Source organism: Dissoconium aciculare, assembly GCF_010015565.1.
Source record: "Dissoconium aciculare CBS 342.82 unplaced genomic scaffold K489scaffold_12, whole genome shotgun sequence".
Classification (NCBI taxonomy): domain Eukaryota; kingdom Fungi; phylum Ascomycota; class Dothideomycetes; order Mycosphaerellales; family Dissoconiaceae; genus Dissoconium; species Dissoconium aciculare.
The window spans coordinates 690,646-704,694 of record NW_022984962.1 but is presented as its reverse complement, the minus strand read 5'-3'; the positions used below and the strand labels follow the sequence as shown (position 1 = coordinate 704,694).

The following is a 14,049-nucleotide window of genomic DNA, read 5'->3' as shown; positions in this document are numbered from 1 at the left end:
CAAATTGATGGAGAAGGGTGGGGGAGGGAAAAAGTCGGCAAAGATCCAAAGCACAATGGAAGAAAAAGCAAGATTCGAGCCGAAACATCAAAATCATACTCATCCTCCTCTTCCACCTCCTCTCTCCAAGAAGAAATCCCATCTAGTAAAACCATATTCAAGAACAAAAATAGCAATTCAAGCCTCAATCCGACGGAACCGTTATGCTCAATGGTTGAACACCGCCCAGCTCAAAACTTCCAGCGCCAACAGCACAAGCAGCAGCGTACTCGGGAAAATCCAGACCACATAGCTCATAACCAGCAACGAGCTCATGGCGCCCATGAAGACGTGGTTGATCTGGCAAATTTGCGCCAGCTGCAGAGCCGACGGCGCACCCGTGAGCAAGAAGCAGACGATGATGAAGATCGGATCGTCGAGAATGCTGACAGGTGCGAATTTGGCGAGGAGCGCGAGCGCCGGCGCCATGAGGAGCACGGGAAGGAACATGCGAGACAACAGCGCGGCGTAGAGGAGTTTGCGCTCTTCGGCTTTAGCGGCGGGAGAGGTGGCGAGTTGGTCCGCGGGGAGAGTGCTACGGGCGAGGTTGGCGCCGAGGACGACTAGGATGAGTGGAACGGCGACACTGCCGGATTGCGAGATGGCGCGCGTGACGGAGTTGGAGAGGAATGTGCCCTTTGTGAAGAAGGCATGTTGGAGAGGTGGGATAGAGGCGACGAGGAGCGCAGCGAGCATGGCCCAGAGTGGAGGGTTCATCTGGCGCCAGATGCCACGGAGGAAGCCGCCGACCCAGGCTTGGAGGAACGCGAAGACTTTCTGTAGTGGACGTGGACTTGCGCGGTAAAGGTTGTGGAAGAAGGTTTTGAGCGTGATGCCAAATTTGCGGAGGTAGAAAATCGAAGTGTACTTGGCGCGATAGAGGCCGGCTTTCCAGGCAGGAATATCGCTTGGGTGAGGGTTGGTAGTCGCGTCGTCGGTAAGAGTTGAGAGGCTTGAGTTTTGTCGTCGAGGACGGCCATCGATGGTGTGTTCGCCTGATGGGCTTGGGATGTTGCGGGGTTCAGTGTTACGATTGTTGCCATTACCCGGCGTGGCATTGATGTCGATCTCGGAACTGGCCTCGTCATCATCATCATGTGCCCGACGGCGAACCTGCGGAGTAGACTGGCCAGAGAGAAATCCAGAATCGTCACTCTTTGAGGGCTTGATGACGCTTTCAGACTCTGGCTCCTCAGGATCGTCTCGATATTCGCCTTCCTCAATGCTGCGATCTTCAGCGGTCTCCTCTGCCCGTTCTTCCTCTTCATATGCGCTCGCCGGCTTTAACAGCACGCTATAGCCCCATGTCCAACGTAGCAATTGTCCGAGTTGTTGGAAGATCAATAGGTAGAGAATACCTCGCGCAGCGACCTCGTCGTCGTTATCTCCCGGGACCTGATCCCAATGTAGTCCCGAAATTGTTTTACTCAAGCTGATGACCAGTGAGATCGGTAGGGAATTTGAATTACCAAATACCGCCATGGCCAAAATGAAATTCTTCTGTCTCTTCATCTTTTTGCCCCAGAATCCAAATGCCCATGACATGAGTTGCGCGCAGCAGTAGGACACCAGTGTTTGCGCGAGGAAGATGAAAGGAATCACGACGAGATCGGCGAGTTTGTCAGCGTTGAGCTGACTAGCGAGCTTGGTGAAGATCAGGCAGGGCGTAAAGACCATGGTGTTTAGCTCCGCGACAAATTTCTGGCTATTTGCATCGAACATGCCCGTAACCGCGACCAGGTATCCCGGTAGCGCGACAAAGACGACTTCAAGGACTGCCTCTGAGACCAAGCCGGCAAGATTGAGGAAGTCGGGTTTGGCAGCGCCATGACTGCCGAATGCTGAGAGTGTGCCATTCAGGACGGCGAGATCGCTTGCCATGACCGGGACTTGAGGATATGTCGTGAATGGTGAGATGGCGCCTGGCATTTCGCGTAGGCGAAGCGACGCAGGTGAGTTGAAGAAGGACGACATGACGATGGCTGGTGACGTTTTGAGCAGACGTTAGAGACCGATCAAGGCAGGGTGGGAAGGGTAAAAAAGACTGGAAAGACGACGCAACCGCCTGTCTGGTCGACGGTTAAGACACGCGCGCAGGAAGGGCAACCGTGATGCGGATATGTCCTAGAATCGACCTGGGATGTGCCCGATAAGCGACGGATGCTGTGTTGGTGATTGGTGATACAAAAGTACGCGCAGCGCCAGTCCTCCGAACGGGAAATCTTTGGGGACTGTTTGAAGTTTTTCTTCTATCTGCTCCAATCCAGGACCGATATTGTATGATAAAATATAGTTCTCTAGACCGATGGCGGTTGGAAAGATACCATGTACGGTATATGTCTGAGACGGAATGCCAAGTTTATTTGTCCCTGGACTGTTTTGATAGTCGAATCGCTGCCTGGTAACGACGCGGGTGCAATGACGCCAGCCCAGGCGATAGATCAAAATTGTCCCTGCCCCGATACGATGCTGTACTGCCCGAGCACAGGACTAAATCAACCGCTATCCGATTGTCTTTGCCTTTGAAATCGTCGCACCATGGCTGGATTTCAATCCTCAAGCACGCAGTTCTTGGTGACGTGCAGAATGTGGAAGATGTGAAAGCTGATTACTGGTGATAGCCCGGGGGTCCAGGCGGACATCTTCGCCGGGTTATCTCTGCAAGCGCCGTTGGTCGAAACTCAAGTGACAGTCCAGTTCTCTCCCACACATGCAGTATCTACGTATGCACGGGTCTAGACGCCACATGCGCCACGAACGGGATGGTGTGCGGCGTCTGCCAAGCAAGTCGGATGGGATATCAAGCTCCATCCATGGCCATTTGCAATACGGATATGCATGTGTGTCGTCTCAACTCACACAGGTGAAGCAAAGATGGTCGCAAGATACCAAAGATGTGAGTATGTTAGACAAATTCTTCGCCTCTCATTGCCGTCAGCTGTGACAGTGCCTTCATACGACAGTCTGGTCGCAAGCTGAATAGAATGTCTCGTAGACCGTTTAAAACAAAAGCGATGACGCTGGAGATGCAGTTGAACAACATGCATGAAAGTGTACTCATCACACCCGCATGCCGTGGAGCTGTCCGAACGGCGTAAACCTTGGAATTTTGCTATTGTCTCTGCCGCGCCGGGTACCATCACCGACCTGGGTAGACTCAGACGCAGGCGCGTCTTGGCTGGCTGCTATCATCGCCAGCACGAATGCAGGGAGATTCGTCCCATGCATGATACAGAGCATTCCAAGGTTCTACAATCTGATGATGAGATAATTGGTCATAATGCATGATGTTCCAAAATACCCGACCAGCACAGATTCTCGGTCAATTCGGGGTGTTTCCGTCTCTCGTAGCTCATCCAGTCGCCACTGCATTAATTTCTGGACCTCACTGTTCATCGATCGGAGCATAGAGTCTTGCCTGATTTTCTGCTTAGAATTTCTGAGTCCTGCTACCGTAATAATGATGGGCGAAATGCAGCGGAGGCCGGCGGAAAGCCAACGACATTGACAGGGAATTCGGCACGTTTGGCTTTTCTCTAGGTGTCATTCCGAATAACATGCGTGCATACCAAAATACAATTATTACAAAAAGAAGTAATCTCGCCGTCCGCGTGGCCTCCTCCACATGAATGGCAATATTCCGCTAGTATCAAGATGTATTTCGGTACCACTTGCTGTAGGCCGCCTGCATCTGCGTAAACACCTCCCCTGTCTGCCGCCGTCCTCTGCAGGCGCAAACATTGATGACAGAAGAGATGGAAAGTTATTTGCTCGCGAATTGAGGTTGCACGACCGAGATCCTCGCCATGGTCAATCATCTGATGACAGAACAGCAAGACGGGTCTTCACCGCCATCATTGTTTCATCATAGGATCCACCGCCCACTGGGCCTCTGGACATTTCTAAAGTTCTCGGACGCCGAGTGACGTCACATTCAAGCAGCCCTTCGCCAATTGAGCTCTCGTCGAGATGCCATCGCGTTGACAGCATCGAGAATCAAATTGTGCAACTACCGAGTTATAGTGGTTCACAGATTAGAATATTTCCCATTCGACTGGCCGGGCATTACACGCCTTCAGCAATATTGGCCGACTCATCGATCAAACCACTTCTGGTAGCGGACGAGTGACGCTGTCCAGCCTCATCGGATCAGCAGCGGGGTGCAGCGGATCGACATGCAAGTAATCAAGTCGTGATTACAAGATGGAATTCTGGGTCAGGCCGCATAGATTTGCATCGGGCAACGTCTTTTCGAACGAGGCCGATCGCAGGTGCGAGCTTCCGATCCGCCCGGCCTCGTGCACACGCATGCCCGGTGGGATGAATGTTTGGTGGGCCGGGGATGGCCTGCTGTTCCGATCGTCAAGACTTCCCCGTCCGTTGCCATTCGTACATTTTCCTCATTAGGTACGTCGGTTCTCACGTGGGCGCATCTGGTGGCCCGCCGGTTCTCTTGGACGGTGTCCCAAGATTTCCAATACTCTTGATACAGTACAGTACATGATGTGTGCCACAAGCGTGCGCACACGAGGATTTCATACCGATCCCGTTGGATGCGGTGAACCCCTTCTCTCGATCTCCATGATCGTGCAGATCGACACCTTGGTCGTGTGAGTAAGAATTGTTGTCCATTGACAGTGCCATTGTACTCGCTACGAAGTATATGGTGCCGGTGAAAAACATCATCATGCGAATATCCTTATCTGTGATGCAATGTGACTCGACGTATGGCCGGCATGAGTTTCAGGTACGTAGGTCATGCGATTTGCTCGCCGTCACATATGTTACCTCCTCCAATATAAGGACCACCGGGATGTATGCTGCAACTATAAGGTTCCACGGAGAAACTTCCGCCAGCATTTGCTCGCAAACATGAAACATCTTCGGATATTGCTGTATCCGCATTTACGCGATGCACACGACATTCGATAGAGTGCTCCGATCCCGCGAAAATTTCCAATTGTTTCAAATGTAAACGAAGAGAAGGGATGGGAATACGAAAAAGGCGAGGAAATGCATGACGGGTAGAGATGGAGGAGCGAACAAAGTCAAAGAGAGGGAAATGCATCATTTTTGGGCGCCGAGTTTGACGTCGATCTGAGCTGCCTTCTCATCCGCTGACGCCCATCGTGACGGTCCCGCCGCGTCCGTACCGTGCGTTATCGAACGTGCGTGTCTGGCTGTTTCGTCTGCCTGCGCGCGCTGCTCCACCCCCGCTTCACGAGCTTTCCCTAGCAAAAAGGTTTCGGACGATCATCCTAGCCGACGGGCCTGCAAGAAACCATCATGCCATACTTGACCCGACCTCCAGTCTCTCTCATCACACAGTCACACAGTGCAGACATATCACCGCCACCGTCGCTCTCACAACACCTCTCAACCTAATCATTGCACGCACGCAAGAAACTCCAACCCGTCGACAAACTCCCGCCAAATATTCGTCTCGGAAGAGGAAAGCCTTGCACGATCTCGTATTGCTCAAGTTCACGAACATACTGTAACTGGTTATCAATTGACCGTCACGATCGACACTTTCACAATAGTTTCGACACCATCAAGCCTGATCGGTCACACCCATTCTCATTGCGACCACGGGCTGAAGGAGATATTTCGACACTATTCTGCTCGCATCTCCTCCCCAACCCGTGCCCGCAACAGAAACGATGTCAGAACCCCTCGACTCGCCCTCCCCACCTACCTCACCTGACGAGTCGGCCACTTCTCCCCTCGACAGCCCCCTTGACGATGGCACTCCGCGTTTCACTCCACCTCGCACGCTTTCCAGCCCGGTCGCTCGTCCCAATATCACCACTTCTTCTTCATCACCTCTGGGTCCCACTGATGCCGCACGGAGACCGCCGGGGGCCATGCCTTTTCAAAGAACGGGTGCGACGCCCATGAATGCCGACATGGCTGCGAAGATGAAAGCCTTTTCCGAGTCGCGAAGGGGTCCACCAACACCAGGGCCCAATCGTGGAGGTCCTCTCGCCAGCGGCATGCAGTCACCTGGCCCAGCTCCAGGAGGGTTTCCCGCCAACTTCCGCCTCCCGCAGGGATTGAACCGCCCAGCACCTCATCTCGCAGCATCCTCTCCTGCCGTGGCAGGCGTCAGCAAAGGACTTTCATTGGCAGAGAAGCGAGGACTAAAACTACCCGGCGGCCTCCCGGGTCAAGGTCCTACGCCCGGAGGAAGAGTTAAACCAGGTCTTACACTTTCAGCCATGGCGGGTGGTGCGCCCGACGGCGACGCTGCATCAGGACAACCTCGGCAGCAGTCTCAAATGGAGAAGTATGCTGATTTTGTGGACACCAAAGCCGGCGCGTTAACATTCAAGGGTAAGGCTGTGGTTCATGGCCAGGGCATCGACTTCAGCTCTGGAAAGAGCTTCAGCATCAGTTTGGACGAAATTGATCGTATGGACGAGCTGGGCAAGGGAAACTACGGCACAGTGTACAAAGTGCGTCACGCACGACCCAAATTTCGGAAGCAGGGCCAGGGTATCGCCGGAATACAGTCGAGCGGTCCTAACGGGAGCGACGATTTCGTCACGCCTCTGTCTCCCACACGAGACGCGAGCGCCTCAGCGGAGACGCCGACCAACGCAACTTCTGCTCAAGCTTACGGCCGTGGTGGCCCAACAGGCATGGTGATGGCCATGAAAGAGATGCGTCTGGAACTTGATGACGCAAAATTCCAATCCATCATTATGGAACTCGATATTCTCCACCGTTGCATCTCTCCTTATATTGTAGACTTCTACGGAGCTTTCTTTCAAGAAGGTGCAGTCTACATTTGCATGGAATGGATGGACGGTGGCTCCATCGATAAACTTTATTCGCCTCTTCCAGGCGAAGGCGTTCCTGAAGGTGTCCTGCGCAAGATTACTCACGCAACCGTCCTCGGCCTCAAGAGCCTCAAGGAGGAGCACAACATCATTCATCGTGATGTCAAACCTACCAATATCCTTGCCAATAGTCGCGGCCAGGTCAAGATCTGTGATTTTGGCGTTTCTGGCAACCTCGTCGCAAGTATCGCCAAGACTAATATTGGTTGTCAGAGTTACATGGCCCCTGAACGAATTTCTTCTGGCGGTGGAGGTGCTCCAGCACAGCCCGGTGCGTCTATGGGCACATACAGCGTACAATCAGATATCTGGTCGTTGGGTTTGAGTATCATTGAGTGTGCCATGGGTCGGTATCCCTACCCTCCCGAAACGTACGATAATATCTTCTCGCAATTATCTGTAAGTTCGGATCTCACGATTTCCAGCCGCAGAGTTCATGCTAACCAAATCAACAGGCGATCGTCGATGGAGCACCTCCTGACCTTCCAGCCGACTCCTTCTCTCCTGCTGCTCGCGATTTCGTTGCTGGCTGCCTGAACAAGATTCCGAACCTCCGGCCGACATACCCCATGCTTCTCCAACATGCCTGGCTGGCGCCTCTCGACAAACCTGCCACCATTGCCGAAGAGGATGAAGAGGAAGCCGAAGTCGAAGCCGGGTCTACTGCTGCCGCGGACAGCGCGGCCGAGGCTGTTGAGAAATTATCCTTGGACCCTGCTCCTGTTGATGGTGAAACACAAGCATCGAAATATGCAACGGCTGCAGATGGCACACCTTTTATCGATCGCGAAGTCGGCGAATGGGTCCTTGGAGCCCTGGAACGGCGGCGCGCCGGGAAATTGGGCAAGAGCATCAAGCCTGCACTTCACGCGGCGAGCTTGTCGGCGGCGTCGGATGCAGCAGGGCAGCTTGTGGGTTGAGAAGGAGAAATCTCTCTCACTTCCTGCTAAGATGCTGGCACAAATGCGACAAAAACGTGGGACAACGGCGAAGTTCACTCGACGGTGTGAAGTTGACACCACCCCTTTATGAATCTCTTCGCTGGGCGCATTAATGTAAAAGAGGTCCCTGGCGAGCCTGGCGAGAGAAATCTGAACAATTTGGCAAGCAAACGCGCTATACACAGAGAGCCACTGTGGACGGCATCAGGCCGGATCAGAGATGCAGCGCGGAGCCAGAGATCACAAGACGAGACGAACATTTTCCAGCTCGCTCTCTACTGTCGAATATTCTCAAGCATTAACCAAGGCTGTACCAATACACTCGAGTCAGACAATCTCCAATCAAGCACGAATATGGTGGGCCAGCGGACAACGGTGTGACGAGAAGATGACAGATACTCGTTCTAGTCGAAAGAGGAGTTTGCTCCGAGTGACAGACACGATACGAAGAAAATCAAGACGAGCACCAACGATCACGTGCCGTACATGAATACTTTGTCCTTTCCCACAAGCGCGTTGCACATCATCAAATGTAAGGACCACTCCACTAAGCAATTTATTTGCTCCTGAATAGATCGTGAGTGAACGAAATCCGCACTTGCCTAGATGAGGTCCAGTAAATTCCTCTGCATTTCGATCAGCCAGCCTCAACTCTAGTGATTCTGCTACCGTCATCTCTTCGCTGGATGTTCCATTGCGAATTTCATCGGAAAAATCCCCATGTTCATGATTGCAGTTGCAGGTGGGTTTGGGTCCATAGGTGGTTAACCCAAACACTAACCCTAGACAACATGAGAGCACGCGAGTCATTCACGCATTTGTCGTTCCCCACATGTCTCTATCTGTATTCCCCGCGAGTGAGCGCCGACGTCATGGAACAGTCCAGACTTTGCGCGGGCGTTCTCGAAACTTCTCTGCCTTTTCGGGCAGCTGTGAGTGCTCACTGGTGGATTCTCGTGATTGCTGGAAGTGACGACGGCCCAGTCAGGCAGGAATGTGACGAGTATCGATAGCCGCCGGCGACATACATAATCGTTTCTTCCGGTGTATGTAACGGGAAGCTACATTTACTCTGTTGAATACAATACTATCGCCCTCACACATTTCGACGCTATCACATAGGCTGTAAGTCGCCTAAACTGGAAAGTCAAACCAGCAAACGCAAGATTAGTCTGTCAGCATTGCGCAAAAAACTCAGACATATAAGTACACTACCCCCCCATTGGGGAATCGCATCGACATACTTGTGATAAATCACAACAACCGCAATCATGTCAGGCAAGATGCAATTCACCGACAAGGCCAACAGTGCACTGGTCGAAGCACAAGACTTGGCCACAAGTTACGCACATTCACAGATGCTGCCGATCCATTTGGCAGTAGCACTGTTTGATCCTCAGCCAGATGCGTCCAAGGACCAACAAAATAAAGGCCATGGCTCACACGCTTCGACATCGGCGCCGTTATTTCGCCAAGTCATTGAGCGAGCACATGGAGATGTTCAACTACTCTCACGGGCATTGCAAAAGCAGCTTGTTCGACAACCTTCACAAAACCCACCTCCTGATCAAGTCGGAGTAGCTCCATCTTTCTCAAAGGTGCTCCGCGCTGCCGACGATCTCTCACGGACGCAGAAAGACAGCTACATCGCCGTCGACCATCTCATCCAATGCCTCGTGCAGGACGCTACCATTACAAAATGTCTTGCTGAGGCCAATGTTCCGAACACTAAGCTTATCGACACAGCGATTCAACAAATTCGCGGCACGAAGCGAGTGGACAGCAAGACTGCCGATGCCGAAGCAGAGAATGAGAACCTCAAGAAGTTTACCATTGATATGACGGCTATGGCACGAGAAGGCAAGATCGATCCTGTGATTGGCCGAGAAGAGGAAATCCGACGTGTGGTCCGGATCTTGTCAAGACGTACAAAGAACAACCCAGTCCTCATCGGTGAACCTGGTGTGGGTAAAACTACAGTCGTCGAAGGTTTGGCCAGTCGAATCGTCAACGCCGATGTGCCCGCCTCCTTGGCGGCATGCAAGCTACTCTCCCTTGATGTTGGAGCGCTGGTGGCAGGCTCAAAATACCGCGGAGAGTTCGAGGAGCGTATCAAGGGCGTCTTGAACGAGATCGAAGCTAGCAAAGAAATGATTGTTCTCTTCGTCGACGAGATGCATTTGCTTATGGGTGCTGGTGCTGGAGGAGAGGGTGGAATGGACGCTGCCAACTTGCTGAAGCCCATGCTTGCGCGCGGTCAGCTTCACTGTATTGGTGCCACAACTCTCGCCGAGTACCGCAAATACATCGAGAAAGATGCAGCTTTCGAACGACGTTTCCAACAAGTCCTTGTCAAGGAGCCCTCAGTCCCGGAGACCGTTTCCATTCTACGTGGACTCAAGGAGAAGTACGAAGTCCACCACGGTGTCACCATTCTCGATGGAGCCATCGTATCTGCAGCTACTCTTGCTGCTCGCTATCTTACTCAAAGACGACTACCCGACTCAGCCGTCGACCTCATCGACGAGGCGGCCGCTGCAGTCCGAGTTGCTCGCGAGTCACAGCCCGAGATTCTCGACAATATGGAGCGTAAATTGCGCCAGCTTGAAATTGAGATCCACGCGCTCGCTCGCGAAAAGGATGATGCATCCAAATCACGACTTGCAGAAGCCCGTGCGGAGAAGGCAAACGTCGAGGAAGAACTGAAGCCACTCCGCGAGTCGTACGAAAGTGAGAAAGCACGCGCCAAAGAAATCCAAGAACAGAAGATCAAGCTTGACCAGCTCAAGACCAAACAACAAGAAGCTGAGCGAACTCGAGATCTGTCCACAGCATCGGACCTCAAATATTACGCCATCCCTGATGTAGAACACCGCATCGAAGAGCTCGAATTCCAGAAGGCAATGGCCGAGAAAGAAGAAGCCATACGTCGCGGCCCCGACGGTGGCGAGGCTCTCATTGCCGATGCTGTCGGTCCTGACCAGATCAACGAGATTGTTGGCCGCTGGACTGGTATCCCTGTGACCCGTCTCCGAACAACCGAGAAAGAGAAGCTTCTTCAGATGGAGACTGTTCTCGGCCAACAGGTCATCGGACAGGAAGAGGCTGTCACCAGCGTCTCGAACGCGATTCGTTTGCAGCGATCTGGTCTTAGCAATCCTGGTCAGCCACCATCATTCCTGTTCTGTGGTCCATCCGGTACCGGAAAGACCCTTCTTACCAAGGCTTTGGCTGAGTTCCTCTTCGATGACCCTAAGGCTATGATCCGTTTGGACATGTCCGAATATCAGGAACGCCACTCACTCTCACGTATGATTGGTGCTCCTCCTGGTTACGTCGGTCACGACGCGGGTGGTCAACTCACCGAAGCACTTCGACGCCGCCCTTTCTCCATCCTGCTATTCGACGAAGTCGAGAAAGCTGCCAAGGAGGTTCTCACCGTGCTACTTCAAATCATGGACGACGGTCGCATTACAGACGGCCAAGGCCGTGTCATCGACGCCCGAAATTGTATCGTCGTCATGACCTCCAATCTCGGTGCCGAATACCTTTCCCGGCCCAACGCACCCGACGGCCGCATCGACCCGACTACGCGCGAGCTCGTCAACACCGCGCTACGCAACTACTTCCTACCCGAATTCCTCAACCGAATTAGCAGCACTGTCATCTTCAACCGTCTCACGCAGCGCGAAATCCGCCGCATCGTCGACGTTCGCCTCGACGAAATCCAGAAACGCCTCTCCAGCAACGGCCGCAACGTCCGCATCGCCCTCACCGAGCAGGTCAAGGACTACCTCGGCGATGCAGGCTACTCGCCCGCCTACGGTGCCCGTCCTCTCCAGCGTGTCATCGAAAAAGAGGTCCTCAACCGCATGGCTGTGCTTATCCTCCGCGGAAGCATCCGCGATGGAGAAACCGCTCGCGTCGTCCTCGAGGATGGCCGCGTGGTCGTTCTGCCAAACCACGTCGAGGGCAGTGTCGATGGTGAGGACGATGGAATGGGCGAGGGACAGTATCACCCTGGCCCTGCGGGCGGTCGTCCGGTGGATCCTGATGACGACGAGGAGATGTGGAGTGAGGACGACGAGGAGGATGATGTACGCGATTATCCACCACGGAGGAGCGGTGGTGGTAATGCCGGAAGAGGGAGGAGGGGAGACAGGGATCTTTACGATTAAGTGAATCTTTTCTGTTTGCGAAAGGACAATAGGATTCGATGAGGAATGAAATGAGTCATGAAGGTTGATCGACCATCTTGAGGGAGGCATTTGTGACATGCTACAAACAGCATTTTGAACGGGGACAGCGCGGCGTTTTTGTGATGTAGTACCTAGGCACTTTTGGGAATTCAATTGACTGAAATGAGAATAAAAATAGTTCTGCTATTGAACCGAGTCGCGCGAAGTGTGATATCGTATTCGTGTACTGTACATAATCCTCCCTCTCGTGCTGATCATCTCGAGAACTGACTGTTGATTGGAAATCCTTCAGACCTGCCGCATGTTGGTGATGGTGTTGTTGTTCGCGCGTCGAAAGCATAAATTCGCGAGCAAAGCGTCGTGTCTCTTCGTGATACGAATGTGCTCAAACGGAATGCTTTTCTCACGTGGATGAAAAATAATGATTAGGTTATTCGTAGATATAGTTGCTCGTGGCAGCGAATTGTAGCCGTTTTATATATACAGCGTCACACAAACATCGCGTCGCTCCGAGGTCTCGGTATAGCTTTTACATCTTCGAGTGAATGTTTGACGCCATGTTGACTCTCTTCATCAGGAACAGAGAGAAACAAATGAATGCAGGAGGCATTCATGTTGCCATTCTTATTACGAAGTGACAGTGGGGCGGCGACGGCCAGGCCCGGGCCAAACAGCCGTCCCGCCGGTTGATGCTGTTGAGCGCGAGGCCGTCTTCCAAAGGACTTGCGGATCCTCGATTTTATGCGCAAACACGTGCAAGATATGCTTGCGACACGCGTGGAGCTCGACGACGGGGCCACTCGCTCTTCACGGGCTAAATCATTGTTCTTTGACAATGATCTGAAGGCAGCGGATGCCGCGACCGATCCCTGACGCAGGCGTCGATCGACTGAGATGCCAATCCTTGAACAATTCTGTTCAACTTTGATTCGCTCTCCCAAGATCTCCAGAGACAAACACGATCAGCACTGCGGCGTAAGCAGCAGTCGCTGCAAAGATACTGTCGCGCGTGGCTGTTGTGCTGATACGCATGCTGACCGCAAACAGAAGAATAAATCTATTAGGCGGTCGATTCGTCAGTAGACTTTCTCCCATGAATGGATGCAAGAGTGACATCGACGTACAACAGTAGCAGCCCCAAGCGGGCGTCTGGGTGCTGCACAAAATACAGCGTCAAGATCGACCCGATCAACAGGATTCCCGCAACTATGACGCTCATCGCCGCGACGAACGTACGCAAGTGTCGCTCTCGGAAATATCCAACTTGACCTTCACCGGCGATCGATGGGAATGGCCAATTTTCTCTCGTCAGGCGTGAAAGGAAATCGCTGTCGGCCGGTGCCCGTAGTGCCACGAGATCCTCTTTCTCGTCCAGCAGACCTGCGGAGTTTCCTCGAATGTCCATTTGATCGAATTGATATTTGTATATGCTCAATGCGCGAGGATTCGGGGCTTCGAGTCGCATCACTGCCGCTGCTTGCAGGAGCGCTTGCTCTGTCACTTGCAGCATCAGCACCGGCCGAATGTCAACGTTTGCAACAACAGTCACTCCGACTTACGATATTTGTCCAATTTGACGGCGATCTCGTCCGCCAAAGCCTTCAACTTTCTCTCATCACCGTCGCGGTCTCGTGCGCAAGTCTTAAGAATCTCCCAGTGCCGCAGCGACAGCATGAGTCGAGAGTCGTTTCCCGACTGCGCTTTCTCGTCATATTCCTGCAGCTGCTGTTGCAAATCCAGGATCTCGCTTTGCAAGTGTATGAGATTCCGCGCGGTCAGCGTATTGAATTTGCGAAAGATGTATGTCTCATGATCTGGGTCGCTGGCGATGAATGCGGCGACGGCTGGAAAGCCGTGACGGGGCTGCGAGGACGACTTTTCAACATCCTCATCAATTTGCGGCTTGGACATGGATAGTTTGCAATGAACGATGTTGCTGGTTCTCAGGTTATCCCAGGTGTCGCTCCTTGTCTGTATTTGCACGACTTCGTGATTGGGCGATATCGCGGTGAGGCTGTGTCAAGC

General features: G+C 52.9%; 4 protein-coding genes across 4 annotated transcripts; 2 read left to right on the top strand and 2 right to left on the bottom strand.

The window, feature by feature from the left end:
• Window positions 1-207: 207 nt before the first annotated feature.
• K489DRAFT_390560 (transporter auxin efflux carrier-like protein) lies at window positions 208-1,920 on the bottom strand (the record flags this gene model as incomplete). The annotated part of the gene is made up of 1 exon (XM_033606613.1): window positions 208-1,920. One exon carries the CDS (start codon window positions 1,918-1,920, stop codon window positions 208-210), a length of 1,713 nt encoding a protein of 570 aa, XP_033456994.1.
• Window positions 1,921-5,849: 3,929 nt separating this feature from the next.
• On the top strand, window positions 5,850-7,774 carry K489DRAFT_290270 (kinase-like protein; the record flags this gene model as incomplete). Its single annotated transcript, XM_033600171.1, has 3 exons — window positions 5,850-7,283; window positions 7,340-7,531; window positions 7,574-7,774. Coding segments are annotated over 3 exons (1,827 nt in total), but the record flags the coding sequence as incomplete, so codon positions are not given.
• A 1,172-nt stretch (window positions 7,775-8,946) lies between these two features.
• Window positions 8,947-12,179, top strand: K489DRAFT_383508 (hsp98-like protein). The gene has a single exon (XM_033605620.1). The coding sequence runs from the start codon at window positions 9,097-9,099 to the stop codon at window positions 12,001-12,003; it is 2,907 nt and encodes a 968-aa protein (XP_033456992.1). The 5' UTR covers window positions 8,947-9,096; the 3' UTR covers window positions 12,004-12,179.
• A 763-nt stretch (window positions 12,180-12,942) lies between these two features.
• Window positions 12,943-13,935, bottom strand: K489DRAFT_325011 (uncharacterized protein; the record flags this gene model as incomplete). The annotated part of the gene is made up of 3 exons (XM_033601802.1): window positions 12,943-13,081; window positions 13,149-13,518; window positions 13,584-13,935. 3 exons carry the CDS (start codon window positions 13,933-13,935, stop codon window positions 12,943-12,945), a joined length of 861 nt encoding a protein of 286 aa, XP_033456991.1.
• Between the last annotated feature and the right edge of the window lie 114 nt (window positions 13,936-14,049).